The sequence below is a fragment of the Papilio polytes genome, unplaced genomic scaffold (assembly GCF_000836215.1).
Source record: "Papilio polytes unplaced genomic scaffold, Ppol_1.0 DF821511.1, whole genome shotgun sequence".
Lineage (NCBI taxonomy): Eukaryota > Metazoa > Arthropoda > Insecta > Lepidoptera > Papilionidae > Papilio > Papilio polytes.
Genome location: NW_013527693.1, coordinates 1,069,862 through 1,091,676, shown reverse-complemented (window position 1 = coordinate 1,091,676; position 21,815 = coordinate 1,069,862). Strand labels below are relative to the sequence as shown.

At 34.2% G+C, this 21,815-nt stretch overlaps 1 protein-coding gene across 5 annotated transcripts in view; it reads right to left on the bottom strand.

Annotated features, from left to right (window-relative positions):
• Positions 1-1,499: 1,499 nt before the first annotated feature.
• Positions 1,500-21,815, bottom strand: part of LOC106108602 (inositol hexakisphosphate kinase 2) — a 36,225-nt gene continuing 15,909 nt past the window's right edge. The window contains exons 1-6 of one of the 5 annotated variants that reach the window (XM_013289846.1): positions 20,919-21,244; positions 9,454-9,627; positions 5,272-5,398; positions 3,355-3,478; positions 2,977-3,053; positions 1,504-1,745 (exon numbers count right to left, since the gene is read on the bottom strand). In XM_013289846.1, coding sequence (XP_013145300.1) covers positions 1,519-1,745; positions 2,977-3,053; positions 3,355-3,478; positions 5,272-5,398; positions 9,454-9,594 — 696 coding nt within the window. In that variant the 5' untranslated portion in view covers positions 9,595-9,627; positions 20,919-21,244 and the 3' untranslated portion in view covers positions 1,504-1,518. Of the gene's footprint in view, positions 1,746-2,976; positions 3,054-3,149; positions 3,284-3,354; positions 3,479-5,271; positions 5,399-9,453; positions 9,628-20,918; positions 21,245-21,815 lie in introns of those variants that run through there. The other 4 variants (XR_001225953.1, XM_013289845.1, XM_013289847.1 and 1 more) reach the window with 4 other exon arrangements.

The following is a 21,815-nucleotide window of genomic DNA, read 5'->3' as shown; positions in this document are numbered from 1 at the left end:
TACAAAGCACATTTAAGCAAAAAAAAGAGACATTTCAAACATCAGATAAAGTTGTCTATGGAGCAACTTGATTCAGCCCAATGTGCGTCGGTTCAACAAAATACTAATTTCATTGAAACGAAAAAACTGATGAGGGGATGAATGAGAAACGAACAAAGAAAAATTTGACTTAATAAATTACTTGACATATTTTCTTGTAAATGGTTTAGAGTTATCACTACATCGATGGATGATAGAGTTTGTAGTCTAAACGGCTAAACGAGTATCGATGAAATTTGGCATAGACGTAGAGGATAGTCAGGAAGAACACATAGGCTACTCACTTTTGTTTTTTTTAATACCACGCGGATGTAGTCGCGGGTCAAAGCTAGTAAATAAATAAAAACGACCATGTTTTTGCATTCAATGTTAGCGACAGGAAATCTACTCAAATTATCACGTATACACTTCCACGAGTTTAATTTAAGTACGCTTTGATTATTTCCTGCATCCGTACGCAAATAAGACGTGCGTAAATTATTTAATTTATTCAAATTGAACACGTTCCTATGTATACTGCATCGGCCTTCCAGCTCGCTCGAGTACAATTTGCCCTTACAACAATGTACGGAGGTTCAGGGTTAAGGTCTTTCCGTGTTTAATCCTTTTAGCGCATTCATTTTCCGGCAACAAAACAGTAAATCCCTTTATCGATTGTTAGCTAATTAAATAAATAATGTCGAAACTTTCTGTTAATTAACTTGCGTGTTCGTAAAAGGCTAAGTAAGGTTGACTTTAATACCGTGTTTAAATTTTCATTTGCAAATTATGTGTTAAGTAATTATTCTTTTACCAATGTTGATTTACAAAATATTCCCACAATCGCAACATGACACATAGCATTATTATCCAACTAACAATACGGAAACGACAAATGTAAACCTTACTTAATTACAAACAAAACCAGCAACATTTATATCTATAAATATATATTTGTTTGGTAAAATAATTGATTTGAATTTAAATGAAGCAGATACTGGATTTCTTTTTTTTATAGTCCGTTAAAGATCAAGGACAGATATTTTTTTAAGGGATACGATCGTCGATATTTTGCGTCGCTAAAGTTTCTGTCACCGAGGTAGTGGCAGTTGTATAGTTATTGTACACTTTAAAGTTTTACAGTTACATAAATGACTAAGGATCTGTCCCACCAAATGGTTAATTGTCTGATAACAATCCAACGTGTAAAACATGAGATGGAAATATCGGATTTTGTTTCCTTATCTGTGACGTCACTTTTAAGCTATCTGAGCCTCAATCAGCCAGTGGTGGGACAGGCCCTAAATCTTACTAATATTGTAATAGCGAAAGTTTAGATGGATGTTTGTTATAGTAGCCTGTTGCTTTGGAGGACGAAAACCCGGTGCGCCGACCCTACGGGAGTAGGTTAAGGCAGGGGAGATGATGATGGTTTGTTATAGTAGCCTAAACTGGTGAATGGATCTCGATGAAATTCGGCACAGATGTAGAAGATAGTAATTAGTAATTACTAAGTTTTTTTTTAAAGCTAGTAAGGAGATAAATGTGTACCTGCATGCCGCAAAGGCGTACTCCGAGCGTGGCGGAGGTACTGGCAGCACACTTGGCGATCTGCTTGGTGCGTTTCTCCGCGGACGCGTCGTCGCCGTGCTGACGAGTACCCATCTTGAGGTCCAGCACGCAGGGGCGGCGGTACGACGAAGTTATGTTCTCCATCATCAGGAAATCTGACATTAACGAAACATCCATATTAAACACGAGAATTTTTCAGAAATTGAAACCGCCCTTAATTCAATATTAACAATATTTCTTAATATTAGATCTAAATGCTTATCATAAAGAGGAAAGATTTGTATTTTTATATGTATTAAAAGAACTCAAAAACTACTGAGGCAAATTCAAAAATTCTATTATGCTACTTTGTAAGGGGGTTATTTATGAAGCTTTATTGTTACAATTTTATTATAAACCGTTATTTGAACTTATTATTGTAACCTATAATTGTAATGTGAACTGAGCAGTGCCAATACAAACATTATATGTTTAATGACGCCAAGTGTTAACATGAAAATGTTATAATAATTTAGTTAGATTTTTTTTTAAATAAATGATGATAAAATAAATCTAGTTATTAGCAATTTTCCATAGATTAAACATATTTGCAAAGGGTAATAAAATATTAGGAATTTCAATTTAAAAAAAAAATTATAATGTAGATTTTAATTAATAAAGCGTTACATAAAGTAGAGATAACCGTATTAGATCTTTCCGATAACGAAGCAACAAAGTTTCTCACGGACGTTAGATCAACAGTTACACTGGGACTAAGCCGTATGTAAAGTAAATATTAGTGTGATTGTCCACTCCAAAGCCAAGGTAACTCTATTAATACACTTCCTATGATAATTTTATTCTACTACGCGCAATCTAAACGTGATAAATGCTATGAGATGTTTTATTTGTACGCAGTAGTCAATATTCTACTTTGGAAGATATTTATTACCCAGGAAAGAACTTTTAAAATTTCAGTTCAAGATTGAAAGATTTAAAACTAAATTTTATCTATAATAACATAATAAAGCGTAAACACACACTTCTTTGTTGCCTAAGATGTCAACAATCACAGCATATTTTCGAATAACTCTTTTTTTAATAAAAAGCCCTACACTTACATCACGCTTTAGGCTATATATTTTCACGGTATTATTTTCACGTTAAACTTAGGGGTAAATATTTTGAATAAAAACCCTAATGTGGGAAAGAAACCATAAGTTGTTGCCAACATCATGGAAGCAAGGTTGCCATGGTTTGACATTTGCAATTGAAAATTTGACAAATGTGAAATATAAAACGATTTTTTTATAATTCTATGCGGATGAAGTCGCACGGAAACAGCTAGTGTAAATTACTGACAACAAGTGAATCTATAATAATCGTAAAATAATGCAATAAACTTACATTGTTTGTTAGAATTGTCCATGTGCGCAATGCTCTTTAGCACTTCGCTGGCATTGCCATTCCGATGAACTTTAAATCTGTAAAGGAAAGCGCACATGTATAACGTAGCAGAGGCGACCGCAATCGCGAGAAACCCAATGAAGGCGCTAATAAGAAACTGGCAGAGTGTTTACATTAGAATCAAATGATGCATCATTACCACGGCTCCACGACGCAAGTCACGGGTGGCGCCCAGAGCGTGAATTGGTCGTCAGCGCGTTAGTGGCTATAGTAAGGATCGTATGAATTAATGGCGTCCTCTCGCGGTCTGAAATATGATAAAGGACACATGACAAGTGTCAGGAGTGCGACCGCAGTGCCGCGTCCGCGGATACGCACTTGAATACGTCGTCTCGCTTGCGCTTGCCGCCCAGGGACTGCTTGCGCCCGTTCTCGTCGCGGAAACATGGCGAGTAGCGTTTGTCCAATTTCTGTTCACCAGTGTTAGAAGCCTGCATCACTCCTGCAACAAACGGCCAAATCATAAGTACTCACGCTCTGCCGGACACTAAACACTAGCCTATGTTCTGTTTGCACTCTTAACTTGATAATAAATAGGACAGATTTGTCTTCACAATAGAAGATTTACTGACTAAAGTATTGGCGGGACGGGTGTTCTACCCGGCCCCTGATGAGCATTTACACGACATGAGCATTAGCCGAGTACAAGAATGAACTACATGGAAATGTAACAACTATCATATCTGATTGGTGCTAATTGCTAGCGTTCATTTTAGATGGATAAAGGATATAGGAACAGTTAACGTAATTTTAATAAGGGTTTGTATATCTTTTGTAGCAGCGTTATGTTTCGTGTTCTTGTACGAGTATATGAGAGCAAATGTGGATGTATGAACTGCGTGTGCTTTTGTCGGATGTATGGAGATGTGATCGTCGATGGCGTGTGTGTAGGTTTAAGTAAAGGTTTACAAACCCATAATGTAAAATTACCGCTAGGGCGCTATTAGAGGCGGTTGTGTGGAGTGCCGCCGGCGTCGCTCCGCCCGCCGCAGCGCCGCAGCCCTTGCGACAACAAGGAAACTAATATTGTGTTCCTCACCCCGGGCCCGCACCCGCTCCCGCTTGCGTTCCCGCTCCCGCTCGCGCGCTCACACTGTCCGCGCCCGCTGCCTAACTACACACGTGCCACGTCGCAAACCAATCACTGGCTCGACGATCCTCAACTCGATTGAACTTTTACCAGTTTCGCAACATACTTTAGCGATTTCTTCTCTAACTTTTGTAATTCCGAACATGAACTACGAAATACTCGTTTCGTAATGGTAAAAGTTCCATTTATTCAATGCACAATATAGGTTACATTCTCATTCCTTTACTATCGAGTAATGAAATGTTGTAAGAAAAAATATGTATGTTAAAGTGTACTGAATACTAAAGATTATATTGTGCATTTATTCATTTAAAGACTTGATTTAATATAGAGCAAAAAATTAAACGCTTTTGTATTTATTAGCGTTCCGCTTTAGAAGCAAATCTGGACTTATTGGAATGTAGTCGAATGCCATTTGCGATATAATATACTTGCAAGAGTCGGTATTCTCGTGGAGCGCATTGCCATTAAAGGTGTGTCAAATGTTACATATATTCAAGTGTTCTGACATCTAAAGCATGAGCCGTAAAGGTCAGGAAGCTATGAATTCTCCTCATAAGTTACATTGTTTAACGGAACACTAATAATGAGAAAAATAATTTAACGCGAAAATATAAAAACGTAGCGCTTTGTTTTGTAATTAAAAGCAAAAAAGAAAATAACTACGACTTGTTGATACGAATAGTAATCGAGAATAATAGATGTAATGTAATCAGCGGGGCCCAATGTATCCACTGTCATGCGTCTCTGTCATACACAGTATGAAATGATGATTACGATAAAGAGAGCAATAAGGAGAGCATGAGCCATCAGCAGTCGAATGCCCTATTTACAATCAAGTGACTTATTAGGAAGCAATATCGAATATTTTAATGCAAATCGAATATCAAGTAATATCGATACAAATAACGAGTTTAAAAATAAAATATCGACAGCCTCCTTACTGCTCCGTATAAAATGTACCATCAAACAACACATATCGAACACAGAAGCGAAAAAAATGATAATTGTACGAACAAATACTGAACAAAAAATAAATAAATATAATGAAACCATATTAAATGCAATGAAAGGTGCATTCAGCGAAATCTTAAAGCTTACCGAGCATTATGTTTATTTTCTAGTATACAAGTGTCTTGGCTCACCTTTGTATCGAGGCACGAAGTTCTGTATATCTTCGGGAATGTTCTGGTAGAAATGCAGCTCGCGGATGTTGAGGGGCTTGATTACCGTGCTGTCGTTCAGCACTAGCAGCCGCGTGTGACCACCCACCTGGAACAAGATCACCACGAATTAATTTAACTTAAAAAACCGGTTCGTGTTATTATAATATTTCCACAAACAATTATGTTTCTTATATTGCTTAAGGTGAGACTTAACCTCTACTATAAGTATTACACATTCTACTTTCATCTAAACAGTCTTATTTAGCAACCCACGAAGTGATAGAAATGTGATGACCTCTTTGAATCGAAGGATTTTATCTGAAAACAAGTATAACCTGAAATAAAGCAAGTCAATTTCCTCATTCGATTGAGGAAATCTTATGGTAAATAACAACCGAACGGTACGTTTATGAGCGTTGCAAATCTTTATCGTTTATATAAAAATAAAATAAGTACATAATAATAAATATACAAAGGCTTTCTGAATAAGCTGTCGCCTCTGTATCTAAATACTATATCCAAGAATAACTCATACTGTTTAAGAGCTTGCCCTATTGCATTTGGCACGTACATGTATCTGATTTATTATGTACATTATTCGTATATACACTACACTTGATAATTAATCATATATCTTGCATACAGATTAATTCAATTATACGAGTTCATTGCGTAATATGTCCTTGATATCATACTTTGAAGCCCTCGTTCGTAATTCCTTATACTTAAGACTGGCTTGAACAATCGTAAATTTCCACTTCTCAAATAATTCTAAAAAAACATATAGTTATCCTGGCCATAAAGTATAAAAAAAGAAATTCAACGATACATTTCTTTATTTTTCATTTACTTTATTCGTACACAATAATTGACAACACAAGAAATCTGTAATATTGTGATATGTGATTGTGATGTGCATAGGTTGTGAATATGTAAAGGTTGGTGTGAACATGATTTCCTAACTTAAACATTATCCAGTTTTCGTATCAGATAAAGTAATTTTATAAATTTGTGACCTATTTCTCTAGCAAAGACAAAGAACCTTCGATCAACAATAATACATATGCTCAAAGCAAGGAACCAATGTTTATAGTGATTCTTATTAGCAAAAGATTAGCAGTATATGCTCTTAAGATAGTAAGTAAAAGATTATGTATGTATAAATAAATTAAGTGGAATTAGACAAAGCAATCTATTCTGAAATTATGTTAGTAAACAGTAAAGGCACGAGTACATCGTTACAATGTTGCCAGTTCTTTGTCCTCTTATCAATACCATAATCCGATAAAAATATCCGATTACAAAGATACACCAAATTAATTCAACCTGTGCATTATTTGACTTTCGTTTGCGACCGATTAGTTTACGGACGAATATTTTATTGAATAAAGGGCAAAAACACATTCGGGTGGTATCTTAGTTCATAAAGTGGCGGATTTAGAGGTACCGGTCACAGCTTGGAATCCCAACTGACCACGAACTGAGTATAAACTGTTATACGAAATCTTAGTAATATTATAAATGCGAATGTTTAGATGGTTGGATATTTGTAGCCTAAACAGCTAAATGGATCTCGATGAAATTTGGCATAGATGTAGAGGATAGTGTGGAGGAACACATAGGCACTTTTGTTTTTTTTTTTAATTTTACGCGGACAGAGTCACGGACGAAAGCTAATAAAATACGAATGTATATCACATCATGAATATCAACCCAGTTTACATGACTGACATCTATCATCTTTACAAGTCATATTGAAATTGAATAACAATAAATAAATAGTTAAATATTAGAAGTAAACGTACAAACAGTAAAATATTAGCATTGCTATTATTGTCACCACAATGATATTACGATAAGATAAGTGAGACAAATGGGTTAATAAAATATGCGTAATGAATAACCACCCGTATAGCATCTCCCTTCAAGTCTTCGTTAATAGGGCCACCGTGAAATTTTTGGCGAACATATACGATGATGTCTGCAGTGAATCTTATAAAAAAAAGGACTCAAATATGGACAATTACTATAAACTCGCTTATAGCAGTCATGTGAAGGAACCTCGGTGATTTCAAACCGGTTAGAACAAAATATTTAAGTGATCGCAGTCGCTGGGTATTGTTCGGGTTATTTTACAAAAGAACTATAAAAAAAATTAGCGACAGGTACCGCGGCGAACACAATGGCCGTCTGCACACGCAACGGAACCACTTGAATAATATTTACCAATGTCTTCTCTCTTTTATTTCACTCATTTGAATGAGACGTGAGTTGTTTTCTAATCGGACCATTGTTCATAGGTATTAGAGAAACGTCAAGGTAAGATTTATGGATACCAATTACTATAGGTCAGTTACAAAAGTATTCAAAAACTCTTCCATCGATTTTAATAGATTTCTCATACCCGCCACATAAGTGCATCATTGAATGAAATTTTAAAATGCAGCTTAACAATCGGTCACATATGGCACAGAACGCACAATTGTAATCGCAGTGAACAGTGCAGTGCACTCAGCCGGGCGATCGTTACTACCCGTGGTGTAAAAGGAACATAAAAAAAACAAGGACGGGTGCTTTGACCCGGCCCCGGGCTAACCTGCGAACGTCCACACTACCACCGCTGTCTGACACGGGACCGGTCGGATAACAAAAAACCCCATTTTCAATCATAATTTAATAGCAGCACAGACCGTGTGTGAATAAACCAGTTTTGTTTGGGTTATTGGACCTTTACTAAGGTCATTCCTAGTATGTGTAAAAGAGCATATAAAAGGATTACGACTTTGAAAGTACTTAGATGTCCTCAGCATGTCGGATCACTTTTTGTACATTTTTAATGTAATTAAACGTAATTGACTATAGATCAAGGTCGTAAGATAACATTACATTATAAGAGTACAAAGGAATTAGATCAATATGGAAATTCATTGTACAGTTGTAAACGTTATATGATCATTTACGATACAGAGCGTTACTAACGAATGCGTTTTACAAGATCCGCATCTCACAGTCGTGTAAAAATGCGTTACAGTAATAGAAAATATTCGATGCATGTGTAGTTTCATAAAGTTTTATATCTTAAAAGATTAACCATGAGACTATAAGTCCCAGAAAGAAGCGTGCCGTTTAAAGCGAGTTTAATTTAAATTATTAGATAGCAAAAGTGGCCGTGGATTTGAATAATGGTTACCTTGTACTGAAATTTACCTTTGAGAACAATGCTTATAAAATAATTATCTGTTGCAAATTATGTCGAGAGTAAAGCGATAGGCTTGCTGCCAATCATAACGACATATTTCTGTTTTGACAAACGAAGTAAAAATAGCCTTAAAGCTTATAAAGACCAAACCCCATTGACTGAAATCAAGGTTTCGCAAAGATAGTTTAAATTTATCGTTTGTTATTCCAGAGACTAGGTGACCTGGAATGCAAGCAATCCAACTATTTACGTCTAGAGTGACGCAGCTTGCGAAACTGAATGTCTAGAAATATCAATCGCTTTTTATTATTATTTTATATAGCTTTTCTATTAGATTCTAGACAAGTCACAATCTGTCATGTCACCTTGGATAAAATTATAAAAAACGTTCCCATTTTCCAAGAGTATTGAAATTATTCAATTTGCACTGTACTCATAATAACTGTTTAGCAGATCAAAAATTTCTTAAGCTTACTGTTGATAATTATTTTCTTTTATAAGCACTGTTCAATAAATTAAGTTAATAATAAATTCTCACATTGTATTTTAAGTAACGTTGATCGTAAATTGATAATTCAGTTTATATCCATTGCCTGCCTCACTTCGAAGGCGCAAAACGGCGCGAGCCTTGACGTGTTTTACATTTTTCACATGCATTTTATATTAAGAATAAATATCATTGTTCCACTTTTATACAAGTAAATTAAAACAATACAAATTATTGAAAGCACCTTAGAGGTGTAAGTAAACGAAAGAAATGTGGTAATTATATTGAAAATTCATTTTACTTGTAAGCTACTTTGTTCACGCCGCTCGTTTGCCCCCTTTCATTATATAAAAATAAAAGCTTACTACAAAATGAAAAAAAATGTATTGGGATCGATCTTACATATCATGGCTACACACCTACACCTAAAATAGTGAGCTAATCAAGAAAATGAGAACATAATATGTGATTTTACCTGATTGTGTAAGGGTAAGACATCGACCTCATGACCATCGTCTGGGGATAGCGCGTGCGTGGCGGAGGGCGGCTGGGCGCGCTTGCGGTCCACGGCACGCCGCTCCGGCTCGCCCATGCCCCAGCCGAGAGAGTACACCATCACTTCGGCCGAGCCACCGCCGCCGCTGTCCACCTGCAAACATAACACCGTAAAAACATACGCAATACAAACAACTATAATATTATAGAAAGGTCTCTATTTATTTCTTCCTTCGTTAAGTGGTGGGAGTTTGTATATATGTATGTATCAGAAATCCACACTAAAAGACTGCTTAACCATTAAACGACTCTGCATTTGATATTAAGGTAGATTTATTAATATGCTTCATTCAAATATATCGCCGAAGGCCGGCGAGCGTGCAATAACCTACAACAACCGTTCTACTGTACATTAGTGTGAATAGACCATAACGAACATCAGGTGAATGAAGCATGTTTTATATATTTTAACATTTGAAAATAAAAAATAAACAAACCACATTTATATCACGATCTAACTTTAAGATCTCCCGTAAGAGTTATTTTTATGATCGTGTTTTTGTGGTAACAGCAAACTCTGCATGAGAGATACATAAATCTTGTCAATATTGTCGACCGAGGCATACTGCAAACATTTTTACATAAGATATGTTAACTAAACTAATGCGTTGATATTTGGCCTAGCATAACATTTATTATAGAAACTTCCACACGTGTAAAAACCTTCTGGAATTGATATAACAAGATATTTGATATGGCATTGATTGTCACAATTTTTAATTAACGTTAACAATAACTATAAAAATGCGGCAAAGCAATAAGCATATGTTAACATTGCCTTAAAATCAGCTAAATCCCTTATCACAAATAAATTCTTCCTCCTTGACATCTTTAAGATAAAAAAAATCTTAAAACTAAATCATTGAAAATTTATAATTAACTGCGCAAAACGTGCAGTTGAAATTAACAAAACAATCGTATATTTATTCCTGTGAACAATGACAACACGTGGAAAGGTGTTATGTTTGACGTATCCCATCTGGTACATATTTACGATACATTCACAAGACAGGCAGCACTGTTCAAACACCACGCTATTACCTATATTTAACGATACATATATTTCATGACAAATATTTGTACAGCTGAAGCTGACGAAATCGCGAAGAAGTTATGCTACGATAAACCAGCCTGGCTAACGGAAACAACACTACTAATCAAGGGCCATAAATAAATAGTCCATTAAAGACTTCTAACATTTGAAGAAACCTTAAACTAAGTTTACGAGCATTCGTTGATTACTGCAATGATTGGAAACGTAACATCACTTAACAGTTTATGTTGTCAATTAAAATACATCTAAATATAACTTAATAGATAAAGATTCATTTCACGAGCAAGGAATAACGAGTTAATAAATGTCACGTGTGCCTACGTCACAATAATCTTCATTAAGACAAGCGTTTATCCTATAAGTAGATATTCCGCATACGTCATACTTGTATACAAAGAAACCATTCAACTTCATTAATCACATTTATTTGAATGTATGGAATACATACATTTCAAACATACAATAAGCACTTTTAAATGCAACGCCAACATTTATTAGCTAAACTAGCTTTCGAATGCGACTCCATCCGCGTGGAATTGAACAAAACAAAATTAAGTAGCCTATGTGTTCTTCCAGACTATGCTCTACATCTGTACCAAATTTCATTGACAAACTCTAACAAACATCCATCTCAATTTGCACATTTATAACATTAGTTAGAAGTTAAGATTGAAATTCCAATAAACTAGAAATTCAGAGCAAAGAAAACTTTAATGACCTAAATTAATGTATTATTTTTTCTTAACTAATCAAAGCGATGATTAACTAATAACTATCAAGTCGACATTTAATAAATGTTTAATTGCTCATTGCTTCAAACCAGTTTGAATTGTTGGTACTCACGATCGTAATAGTTACGACCTCTAATATTTATTACTCACCATGAAGGTTCATATCGTTTTATTATTATTACAAAAAAAATACTGGAGCTACGCTGAACTGTTGTAAATAAAAATTTGTAGAATTCCTTTGATATAGCGGTGTTCAATTTTTGATCAATTTTAAATACATTGAATTTACGACGTAATTTCTAAATAAATTAAAACGAGTTTTAATCGGCAATGCCACTACGTTCTCCGAAAAGACATAATCCAAGGTCACTTTCTCGGCGTGACCTGAATCTATCATTCGGGTTCCAACGTGAGCTGGCAAGGCTTGCATTTTATAACTGTTTATCGAACTTGCATATGGCTGGTTTCCCAGCTGCATTTAACCATTCGTTAGTGTTTTTGGTTCTATAAATTCATGAAATGCGTGTTCATGTTCGATAAATTTCTGAACTACGTAACTGGAGTTTTACTACGTTGAAGCATAGCTCAAATTTACGCTAATGAATCGCTAGGTGTTGCTTACTTTAGGTAATGATGAAATAAGTGGAAACTTCAGAAATCTAGTAATAGTCGCATAAAAAGGTTCAGTGTCATATCAGCATAATTACATACTCAGTAGTGCCTTTTCAGCATTATCAGATTGTTTCTGCAATATACTGACATATTAAAATTTGAAACTCTCGGTATTTTAACTAGTAAAGCTTTCCTAAAGAAAACCCACGCTTGTTCTTAGTAACTAAATCATCAATTCATCAAAGTCCAAATCTTACGTTGCACTAATAAAAGATGTTTAAATTTGTACGTCATATACACGAGGATGTTATCAAGTACTTTTCTGTTCAATTCATTCAATTAGACAGCGGCTGGTGACTGACGCATCATACGATAGTGGTGATATAAACCTTAAGCTAATATTTTACATGCGTGCTAAACAATGATACAACTTTTTTCCTCTAAACATTATCTTTACAGAAGAACGTTATCGTAATTTGTCACAATTTGAGGGAAAATTGCACACAGTGTTAGTCTACATTTCGTTTTTATATTTGTTATTACTGATTAAGGGCCTGTCCCACCACTGGTTGAGGCTCGGATAGCTTAAAAGTGACGTCATTGTCAGATAGGGTACCAAAATCCGATATTGCCATCACATATTATACACGTTAAATTGTTAGGACTGACTCTAAGTGTTATTTTCTACTAACAGTTTCTTATTACAATTGCGACGTACAACATTGTATCTACTTTTTCTTTCCATGTACTTTTAAGTGCTCTTTACTTTTGCATTCATTGCATCTGTGTTTTGTTTGACATTGAAAAATATATCACAAGAAGTAATATCTAAGAAAAAAACAAACGAGGAAATATATTGTTCTAGAACTAGTCATCCTTAAATTCGTATAGAAAGAAAAGATTTATGTCCTGGCAGTTTAGTAAACTTTTTTCGCCCTTTGCTCCTAAGTTAGAAATAAATGTGATGTTCTTATTTTAATCAGTGTCAATTAATAAATTGTGTATAAATAGTTCTTATCAAGTTTGTTATTTAAAATAAATAACGAACTCTTAAAACTCTCATCGATGAAACTTATATAGACTATACATTGTTGACAGAGCAACAATAATTTCTGATGCAATTACAATTACCTTTTACACAAGCGGGTCGACGACACGAGCTAACATCTTTGCAACATACAAAACATAGCAAGTAAAATATAAATTAAAGCCAACATAAATTTTTATTACCTCCGTAGTAAATATTTTATTAATCATTTTAAAAATTGTTTTATACAATGTAAACAAAAAAAAAATACATTGAATATGAGAACTTTTAAGTTCATAATAAAACTATGGGAGTTTTTAGTAAAATCCTCATATTATATTCAGACATTTCCAGCTTTTTAAATTCTTTGATCTTTGTTTATCATTTCACCGATAAAAGAATTATAACATTGAAAAATACCTTGAATAGTAATAATACTTACAATGTGTAATCATAATAAAACGTCACTTATACAAAAAAAGAATGATCAAAATCGGTCCACTAGCGGCGGAGTTATGCCGTAACACACATAAAAAATAAAATAAAAAAAACATACAGACGAATTGAGTACCTCCTTCTTTTGGGAAGTCGGTCAATAAAAAGTAAGAGAATCGAGTTAATACGACGAAGTTAAGACGTGTGTTTTACTTTAAAGGTATTCAATGACGTTAAACCTTGTCCCGTACCGTAATAACTGATGAACTTTGTATTTTATTTACCATTCCGAATGTTGTTGACAACTTGTCTATCATCACTTACTATACCACAATAACAATGTTTGTAGACCAATAATAACCGACACAACTATAGTTCCTACAAACTTCTTATACATTTCATGTTATGAATAAGACACTCTAATAGAACCGGACGTTTGATAAGTGTTATAAAAGACAAGAAAAAACAACCAGTGACTGAGCAACGAATAGTACAGAGACATTTTCCTGTTTTTATAAAAAAAATCTCGAATAAAAATTTCAACAAAGAGGAAAAACACTGCTCTATTTCATATTCATAAAAAGACGAATTTATCGAAACACAACAATGGTTTATTTCGAAAACTAATCATTATATTTATAGTAAATCATGAACGATTGATAAAGCTTATAAAATGCATATTTTTACCACTTTGCATGCAAGTACGACGAAGCCTACGAACCAGAATCTCGGTCTTGCCCTGCCCGGGGCAGTCACGTCGGAGCAATGGCGACTCGAGGTTCAATTCAAAGAATTGCCTTCATGGAATATTCTAGTGTTATTCAGCTTCAACATCGTCACGTATATCTACAGTTGGCAACTAGGATTATAATCGGATACCATAGTGAAATATAATTGTAGGACACCTTAAATTGTACCAAACACGTCAGTCTCGAATGGTATTTCCCCACATAACTATTATTCACCAGCGCCTGCCTTAAGAAAACAAGTTGTAGATGATCTGTGACGTAAGCAAAACGCAATAGTTGTGCGCTAACCACCACGCATCGATTGCGTCGATCTCCCGGCAGCGTCACCAAATTAGACGCGAAACAAATCGAACCCAAGTCCGTAGTATATTTACGTGACGCGAAATCCCGCCCCACACTGCCGCTTCAACGAACCGCCGAGCAACACGTACAGCGTCAAAACAACATAAATAGACGGCCGAAAATAATTTGAATATACATATTTAACTTGGCTTGCTTCTGCAAACCACACCTTAGAATGTGTCGTCGGGCAACAAAGTTATCTAACATTGCACAAACACTATAAAGTAGACCAAGATCCAAATGGACTTTGGATGATGGTTTTGAAGCGTGATTATTTTAATAAAACTAAATTTTCATAACTGTTTTTTAAATTTCATACAGTTAAATTCTTTCACAAATTACAATAATCATTGTTGGACCATAAAATCATATAAATGTGGCTTCAAATAATTTACGTAATTATAATGAAAGTAACGTTTCGCGTTTTTGACAGTGTTTGAAGCTTCACGTGCCTTTGCACGCCATGAAGATAAGCGTATACACAAAAAAACCCGAATATTTTCAAACTCAATGAGGTCATGCATGTCTTTCTGAGAGTTTGGAACCGGTTCCGAGATCGTCCGACGTTTCACAGACATCAAACAATTAAACAACTTTAAATGATCGTGTAAATTTCGTGTCCACCATATCAACTTATTTAAATTATACATTTCGAAAATCGATTTCTCAACCGACTCATAGTCATTTCTCATTTTAAAATAATGAAACGATTTACATCACAGTAGAAGTTTTAGTTTATTAAATTTCTTAATGCTATTTCATATTCAACGCTAAAGTAAGTCTGATGCGCTGTTGTCTTACTAAAACAAATACGAATAAGCCAAATTTGTATGAAATATTTTGTTAATACCATAACATTGAATTTTCCTTTAGACCCTGCTACGATATTCTATCATTTGGTCTTTAAAACCTAAAGATCAATTGATTCATCCTTCGAAACAAAATCCTTGGAAAAGTCCAACGGGAACTCCAGACGAACATATGAAGTACAAGTTGTAATTTCGAATTAAACCATTAGCTACATTGTTTAGCCGGTACAAATACAATTTCCACATCCCTAACAAAAATTCCATTAAATCAAGCTTCGGAACCAATCAAAACTTTCACGTGCCGATACATTTTTGCTGGCTAAAAATAGAATGTCAAAACGGAAAACTGCGCAACTCGGATGTTTCCTGCAATTAGGTTGCGCGGAACGTTTTGTGAGAAATCACGTGTATCCTAGGACTCTTTGGCAAACACTCAGGAAATGTCAAGTGGGTGTTTCCGACAATCGATAGTAATAATTACTAATTACTTAAGTTTTGACGGCAACAGGCCATTGATAACAGTAAGATTATCGCAAAATTGATATGCAGTTAATCTTCAAAATATAAAAATAATAAAGCTTATCGCATTGTTCGTATCGAAATGTGATTGCTTCTTACGTCATTTCTGATAAAAATTCGTTATGTGTACATATATTATGGATTAATTCTAATGTACCGATACGAATTTAACATGATTAATCGATAATTATAAAGAAAAACAATCATTTGATTATCAAGATACGTGCTAATTCTAAATTAATGTTTTATCGAAATACTAAATGACGAAAACACATTTAGCAAATTCACTATCTTGGATTTCAAAAGAAATTTTGTAACCATTCATTTCTACTGCCTAAGCAGTAATACGAAAAGATTTGATATCCCTATTTTTTCAGTAAGACTTATAGAGATGACTGTAATTTTCTAAATGAAAATTTCGGAAGTAGTCCTAACGTTAACACTTTTCCACGACTGGTCGATTATTGAAATAGGTAGGTGAAGATACTTTTGTTTTTAAATTCATGAGATTACAAGATATTCTCTATCGATATCACTGACGCCCACCTTTGTTACTAACACATTAGTCGTTACGTGTGGCTTTGACCTGCTTACAGTCAAATTAACTTTGACCGTCAATGAGTTTTTGTGTTTCTTCCACGAACATATTTTTCTGTGCCATAAAACACAAAGAATATTTCAACCAGTAATCGCTAATATTAGTAACATCGATTATATTACAGTTAGTATACGGAATAAAATAGGCATACCTGATTCCAAAACGAATATCAAGTGGCAGACATTACTTAAAATCGATCAATGATTAAAATTTGATCTAAAATTATGTTTAGAAATCAAGGCTGATTAAATCAATCGGGAGACAAAACACATTAAAATGACTATTCATTAAAAATGGAATACTTTGAATGTGAGGGCAATTTTACTATTAATTTTAACTACAAAACATTTTATAATGAACTTTAAACATACAGCAAAACATAAATAGGCCCGAAGCTGTACTAGGATATCATATGGGTCAGTAGGTCGGTACCGGGCTCGCGCTCCCCGGTACAAATTTACATGATATTTTGTTCGGGGAATCTTGCTCAAAGCGACACAGATCTATGATTGTGTTACATATGTTCGTGTAACGTGTCTTCCGATATCTAATAAACCTAATTACGTACCCCACTTCAAACACGATACAAAATTAATTACACCTGGCCTTACAATTCAGAAAAATTTTGTAAATTAATTTGATTAATTCCCAGTTGAATAATTTTCTTTTAGAGGTAAGTTGTTTATATACTCAATTAAGAAATAGTTTTAATTAAAAACATGACATCATATTTTTTTATTTACGTAGAGACAAATTTGGAGAATTTAGGATGAATTAAAGGATTAAAAATTGAATAATAATGTATAAAACTGAATAGGATGGCGGTGCAATCTGAATTTATACCTCCCATAATAGCTTTGTAATTTCCTTAGTACTTTTAATCTACTATCCATTTATAACACCGTCAGTAAAAATAACAGATCGTAGAAACAAACAACATAGCATCTTCTTCCACAAAATCTACATATAAAACTATAAAGAGCACTTTCCCAACGCCTGTCTGCTAAATATCAAGAAATGGATATTATACACAACATAGGATCCTTCCTATTGGTTCCTACCAATAAACGTTAGTACATACCGGTCATATCAAAACATGGCGCCAGCTATTTATAAACACAGATCGTACTGTATTTAATAACAAGAGAAGATGGAATCATATCAACGCGAAGATGAAAAACATGTTTTCTATCACGGCATACCATTTTAATGCATGATAAATTGAAATGGAACGTAGAGAAAAAATATCGTATCAGATTTAAATAGAATATCAGATACTTGTAATGGTGATTTCGGTGACTGCTATACGTATCGGCTGATGCCAAAAACATTGACTCATCATTTTCATTCACGGAAAATCTGTATTAATCATGGCTAATAAGATTGTAATGTCCTTGTACACTATAATTCAACTAATGGCCGGTTTCCCAGCTATGTTTAACTAATCATTAGTGTTTTCGGTTCGACAACTAGAAATGCGTTTCCAAACTACGTAACTTGAGTTTTACTGCGTTTAAACATAATTTAACTTAACACTAATAAATCACGGAAACCTCAAAAACACAGTATAAAACACGCAAGTTAAACTATAAGTCTAGTATTTGAAAGAGTCAAAAGATTTCATGTTTGCCTTTGCCTTGAGCTTGAACTGTCGATGTCCGTGTTACAAAAAACATTGCTAATAATTACGTAAGAGTCGCAAATGACAGGTGGCATGTTCGTAAAGTAATGGGAGCATGAATTGTATTTGCTTCTAGCAGCATTTTAACGCCCACACTCGCTCGCTTTATTAACCAGATTGATGTTCCGATACAGAGTACATGTTAGTTCAAGCGACAACTGTTCACAGTAATCACTTCGTTAGATCTTAGTTCTAGACAATTTTTTTGCGACAAAAGTATGAAAACTACTGTTGGACTTTATTCCGTTACTGTTGCTGGGTCTAAATCAATGTTTTCATATCTACAAGAATGTTAATTTTTATTCTTATAACAACCAGAACTTAGAAATGGCGTTTGCTGTGTTACAGAGGTTTCACTTTATCAGCTATCTCTACAAAAACAAAGGAATCCGTTTTAAAACCTTGAATAGCTTAGATAAAAATATTAAATCCGATTATGACTTTCTAAACAAAAAAAAAGTTCAGCATCCACAGCACAATGCGGGTCATAACGAAAGACAAAGGAGAATGAACATTGGAGTCTGGTTGTAACTCTGCAGTGGAATTTTCCATGAAGCTTTCTATAGGCTCGGACGCACTTCGTCTTACGGCATCCCATCACGATACAGCGCTTAACTTTACATGGCAACCGACAATCAAACCGACTTTAGATTGTTTATTCGGATTGCAAGATATCTTAATACAGATAAAATCTAAAAGTATCAGCAATACGAAGTATTAAAAAATATAAACACACTATACCAAGAAATTAGGATGCGTCTTCCAACGTCAATTTCTTCTCAGAATATATGTTTAAAGACTCTACTTCAGCTCTATACAAAACAGTGCGATAAGAAAAATGGACGATGAAGATATTTTTTTGCAATTTCTTCATCGAAGCTAAGAAATAGTGTAACTAATCTAAGTCCAGAGTTACAAAAAAATTAATTTCAAATTATATGTTAAACACTTTAAATGATTTAACATATACTGAAGTATCAGTCGATTAGTAGCAGGTCAAACTGTGTTCTTATGTCCCTATATTTTCTAGAGCATTCGGGCAACACCGAGCCTGTCGTACTTCGACAATTTCACTACTTATGCGAGACGGCGTAAATTAACTTCATAAATGCAAAGCATTTTTTACTATTTAATATAAAAGCATATGGTAATTCTCACGTCTTGATTGACTCCTTCTTAGTTATGCAAAAAGCAGGGAGGACCCTTTCTTCTGGGTGTTTATTTGTTAAGACCACTTTATAACGATTCTGGATGCTGCAAATAAAGTCTAGTCTTCATTTTACACTAATTTAACACCTCGGAACTAATAACAAATAAAGTAATTTGCACTTAACTTCCCTTATAAGTATTTATAGCTAAAATAGCACTAACCACAAATGATTTACCGTATATTTTAGAACAGTATGTTTATTGAGTATATTCTACAAAGAGCATAAACATATGATAAACCATACGATTAAAAAAGATTGTTGAATTAATACATAGAAGTACGCCATCCCATATTATAACCACAAAGTGAAAATACTTATGCAACAAAAAGCAGGCAATATAAGTGTCGCTTGACATTTAACAGGGTCGGTCGGTTTTTACTCAAGTTTTTATAACAAACCCCTAGGTTAAGAAGTACAAGTTCAAGTAAGTCTTAGCTATCAAGGGTCCATATATCTATGCTACAAAACCTTTCTGTTTCTGATAAGACATGGAACTCTACCAAAAACATACTTCTTACCAGTCTAATTATATTTTAAACTGCTTATTATTTGGATCAATATATAAATTTTTAAATAATAACAAACAACTTTACGCTTTTTTTATAGTTTGTTATTGGATATTTTGGCACAACCTGGTATATGTACCATTAGTGACATATGTATCTTGAAGCGAATTCGAATCCCACATATTTAGACTATATGCTGAGAACACAATGATAAATACAAGGCAGACGGACGTTTTTCAGTTCAAACGTTTTTGGTTATTTGATTGTGTACGTACAAAGTGATAAATAGTTTATACGTAAAGCGCGACCTTGGCTCAAGTATGTAAAACAGATAACGCACATATTTCGGTAACCTCTTAGCTGAATATTGTTTACAAGTTACATAAAACGTATTAGGATATTTAAAGCTACGCTTTAGCTTTAGATGTATAAATAAATAAATCTTCTTCGATTTATATAGATTTAAAAGTCTATTAAGACACCGCGAAAGACATGATTTCACTATGGGGTAAAACGTAATCGTTTTTAGTGAAAGTTACACTAATTACCTAAGGAGAATTTTGTAGTCCCTTGTATAAATATCTATAAAATGTATAAAATACATTTATATGTATTTTTACTATGAAATATTTTTTTACATATGATATAGAAAAGTAGGTTTATGTATTTACCAATGACTATAACAGCTACGGTGAAATTTCTCAAAACATATTTGACAGGATAAACAAAAAATCGTGACGTCACATCAGTCACACTAAAATATACAAGTTCAAAACAACCGAATAAACTGTGCAAAAGTGGCCGGGCCAGATAAGACTAGCTGTAGCGATACAGCGAACTCGCACAGTCGCGGCAGTGACGTGGTGGAAACACCAACTTGTCAGCACTTCATCACTAGACAATCCTCTTTGCTTTTAATTACTTTTTATATGTTTAACTGTACTATTTTTTATATTGCTTTTATAATATAGATAATTTAATAAATTACTGATAAACTAATGGGGTATGTTATTGATTATACAATAATAATTAAGAAATTAATTAAGAAAATGTAATTATCGATAGCATATCAAAAGACGACAAAGACATTCATTAAGCAAATTCAACTCACTTGACTGTAAATCTCTTTGAGCCCGCTCGTGGTGAATTCCCAAATTGGAACACGTTCACAACGAAATCGTCCGTTTCTATCAAAAGCACAAGCACTGCAACTAACACTGAATATTACTCAACACACAAACCAAGCTAGATCGAGCGCGGAGCTCTCGAAGCACTTTTTCAATAGTTAGCTGAGTTAGATAGGAGTCGTGTACGTTTTAAAACTGGTTTTCTTTCTCTCAGGGTTGCATAAAAAAACTTAAAAAATAAAATAAAACGTGTACAACTAGAAACACTTGTTCCCCGTGGTGCTGCGCACTGGTGACTGAATGAGGCGATTGCTTGTGCCGCGAATCGATGTCGTGCGGCGCAGTAGTGTGCCGTCGACCGTCGCGAGCACACGCACACACAGCCAGGGCTAACCTGGGACCGAGGCCTGAGCAATGAGCATTGTCTTTGACTCCGACTACACCATTCCGACAAGAACTTAAGAACAGACAATTATGACGTACAAAAAAAAACCAACGTAATATTTTTTGCATTTACCACAAAAAAAATTATAACATAATAACATCTGCTTATGTATTTTTATATTAATAAGAATATAATAATGAAGAAAAATTGACAAATGATGAACAAATACTAATATTCTTAAACAATTAACAGTAGGATTTTCAGTCAAATTAAGTAAGCGTGAGTTTATCAGAATCATCATTAGTAGAGCGCTACAAATGCTGACAATGAAGTAGTTATAAATTAACAAGGTTAATCATACAATTACTAAAATGATTCATGTATCTAAGGTATTATCATATTGATTTTTAGCAAAAATAGAGCCATAAATAGAGATAAAATGGGAGTGGCCATCGATAATTCGAAACAAAAACATTGTGAAAGTAAAAACTTATCA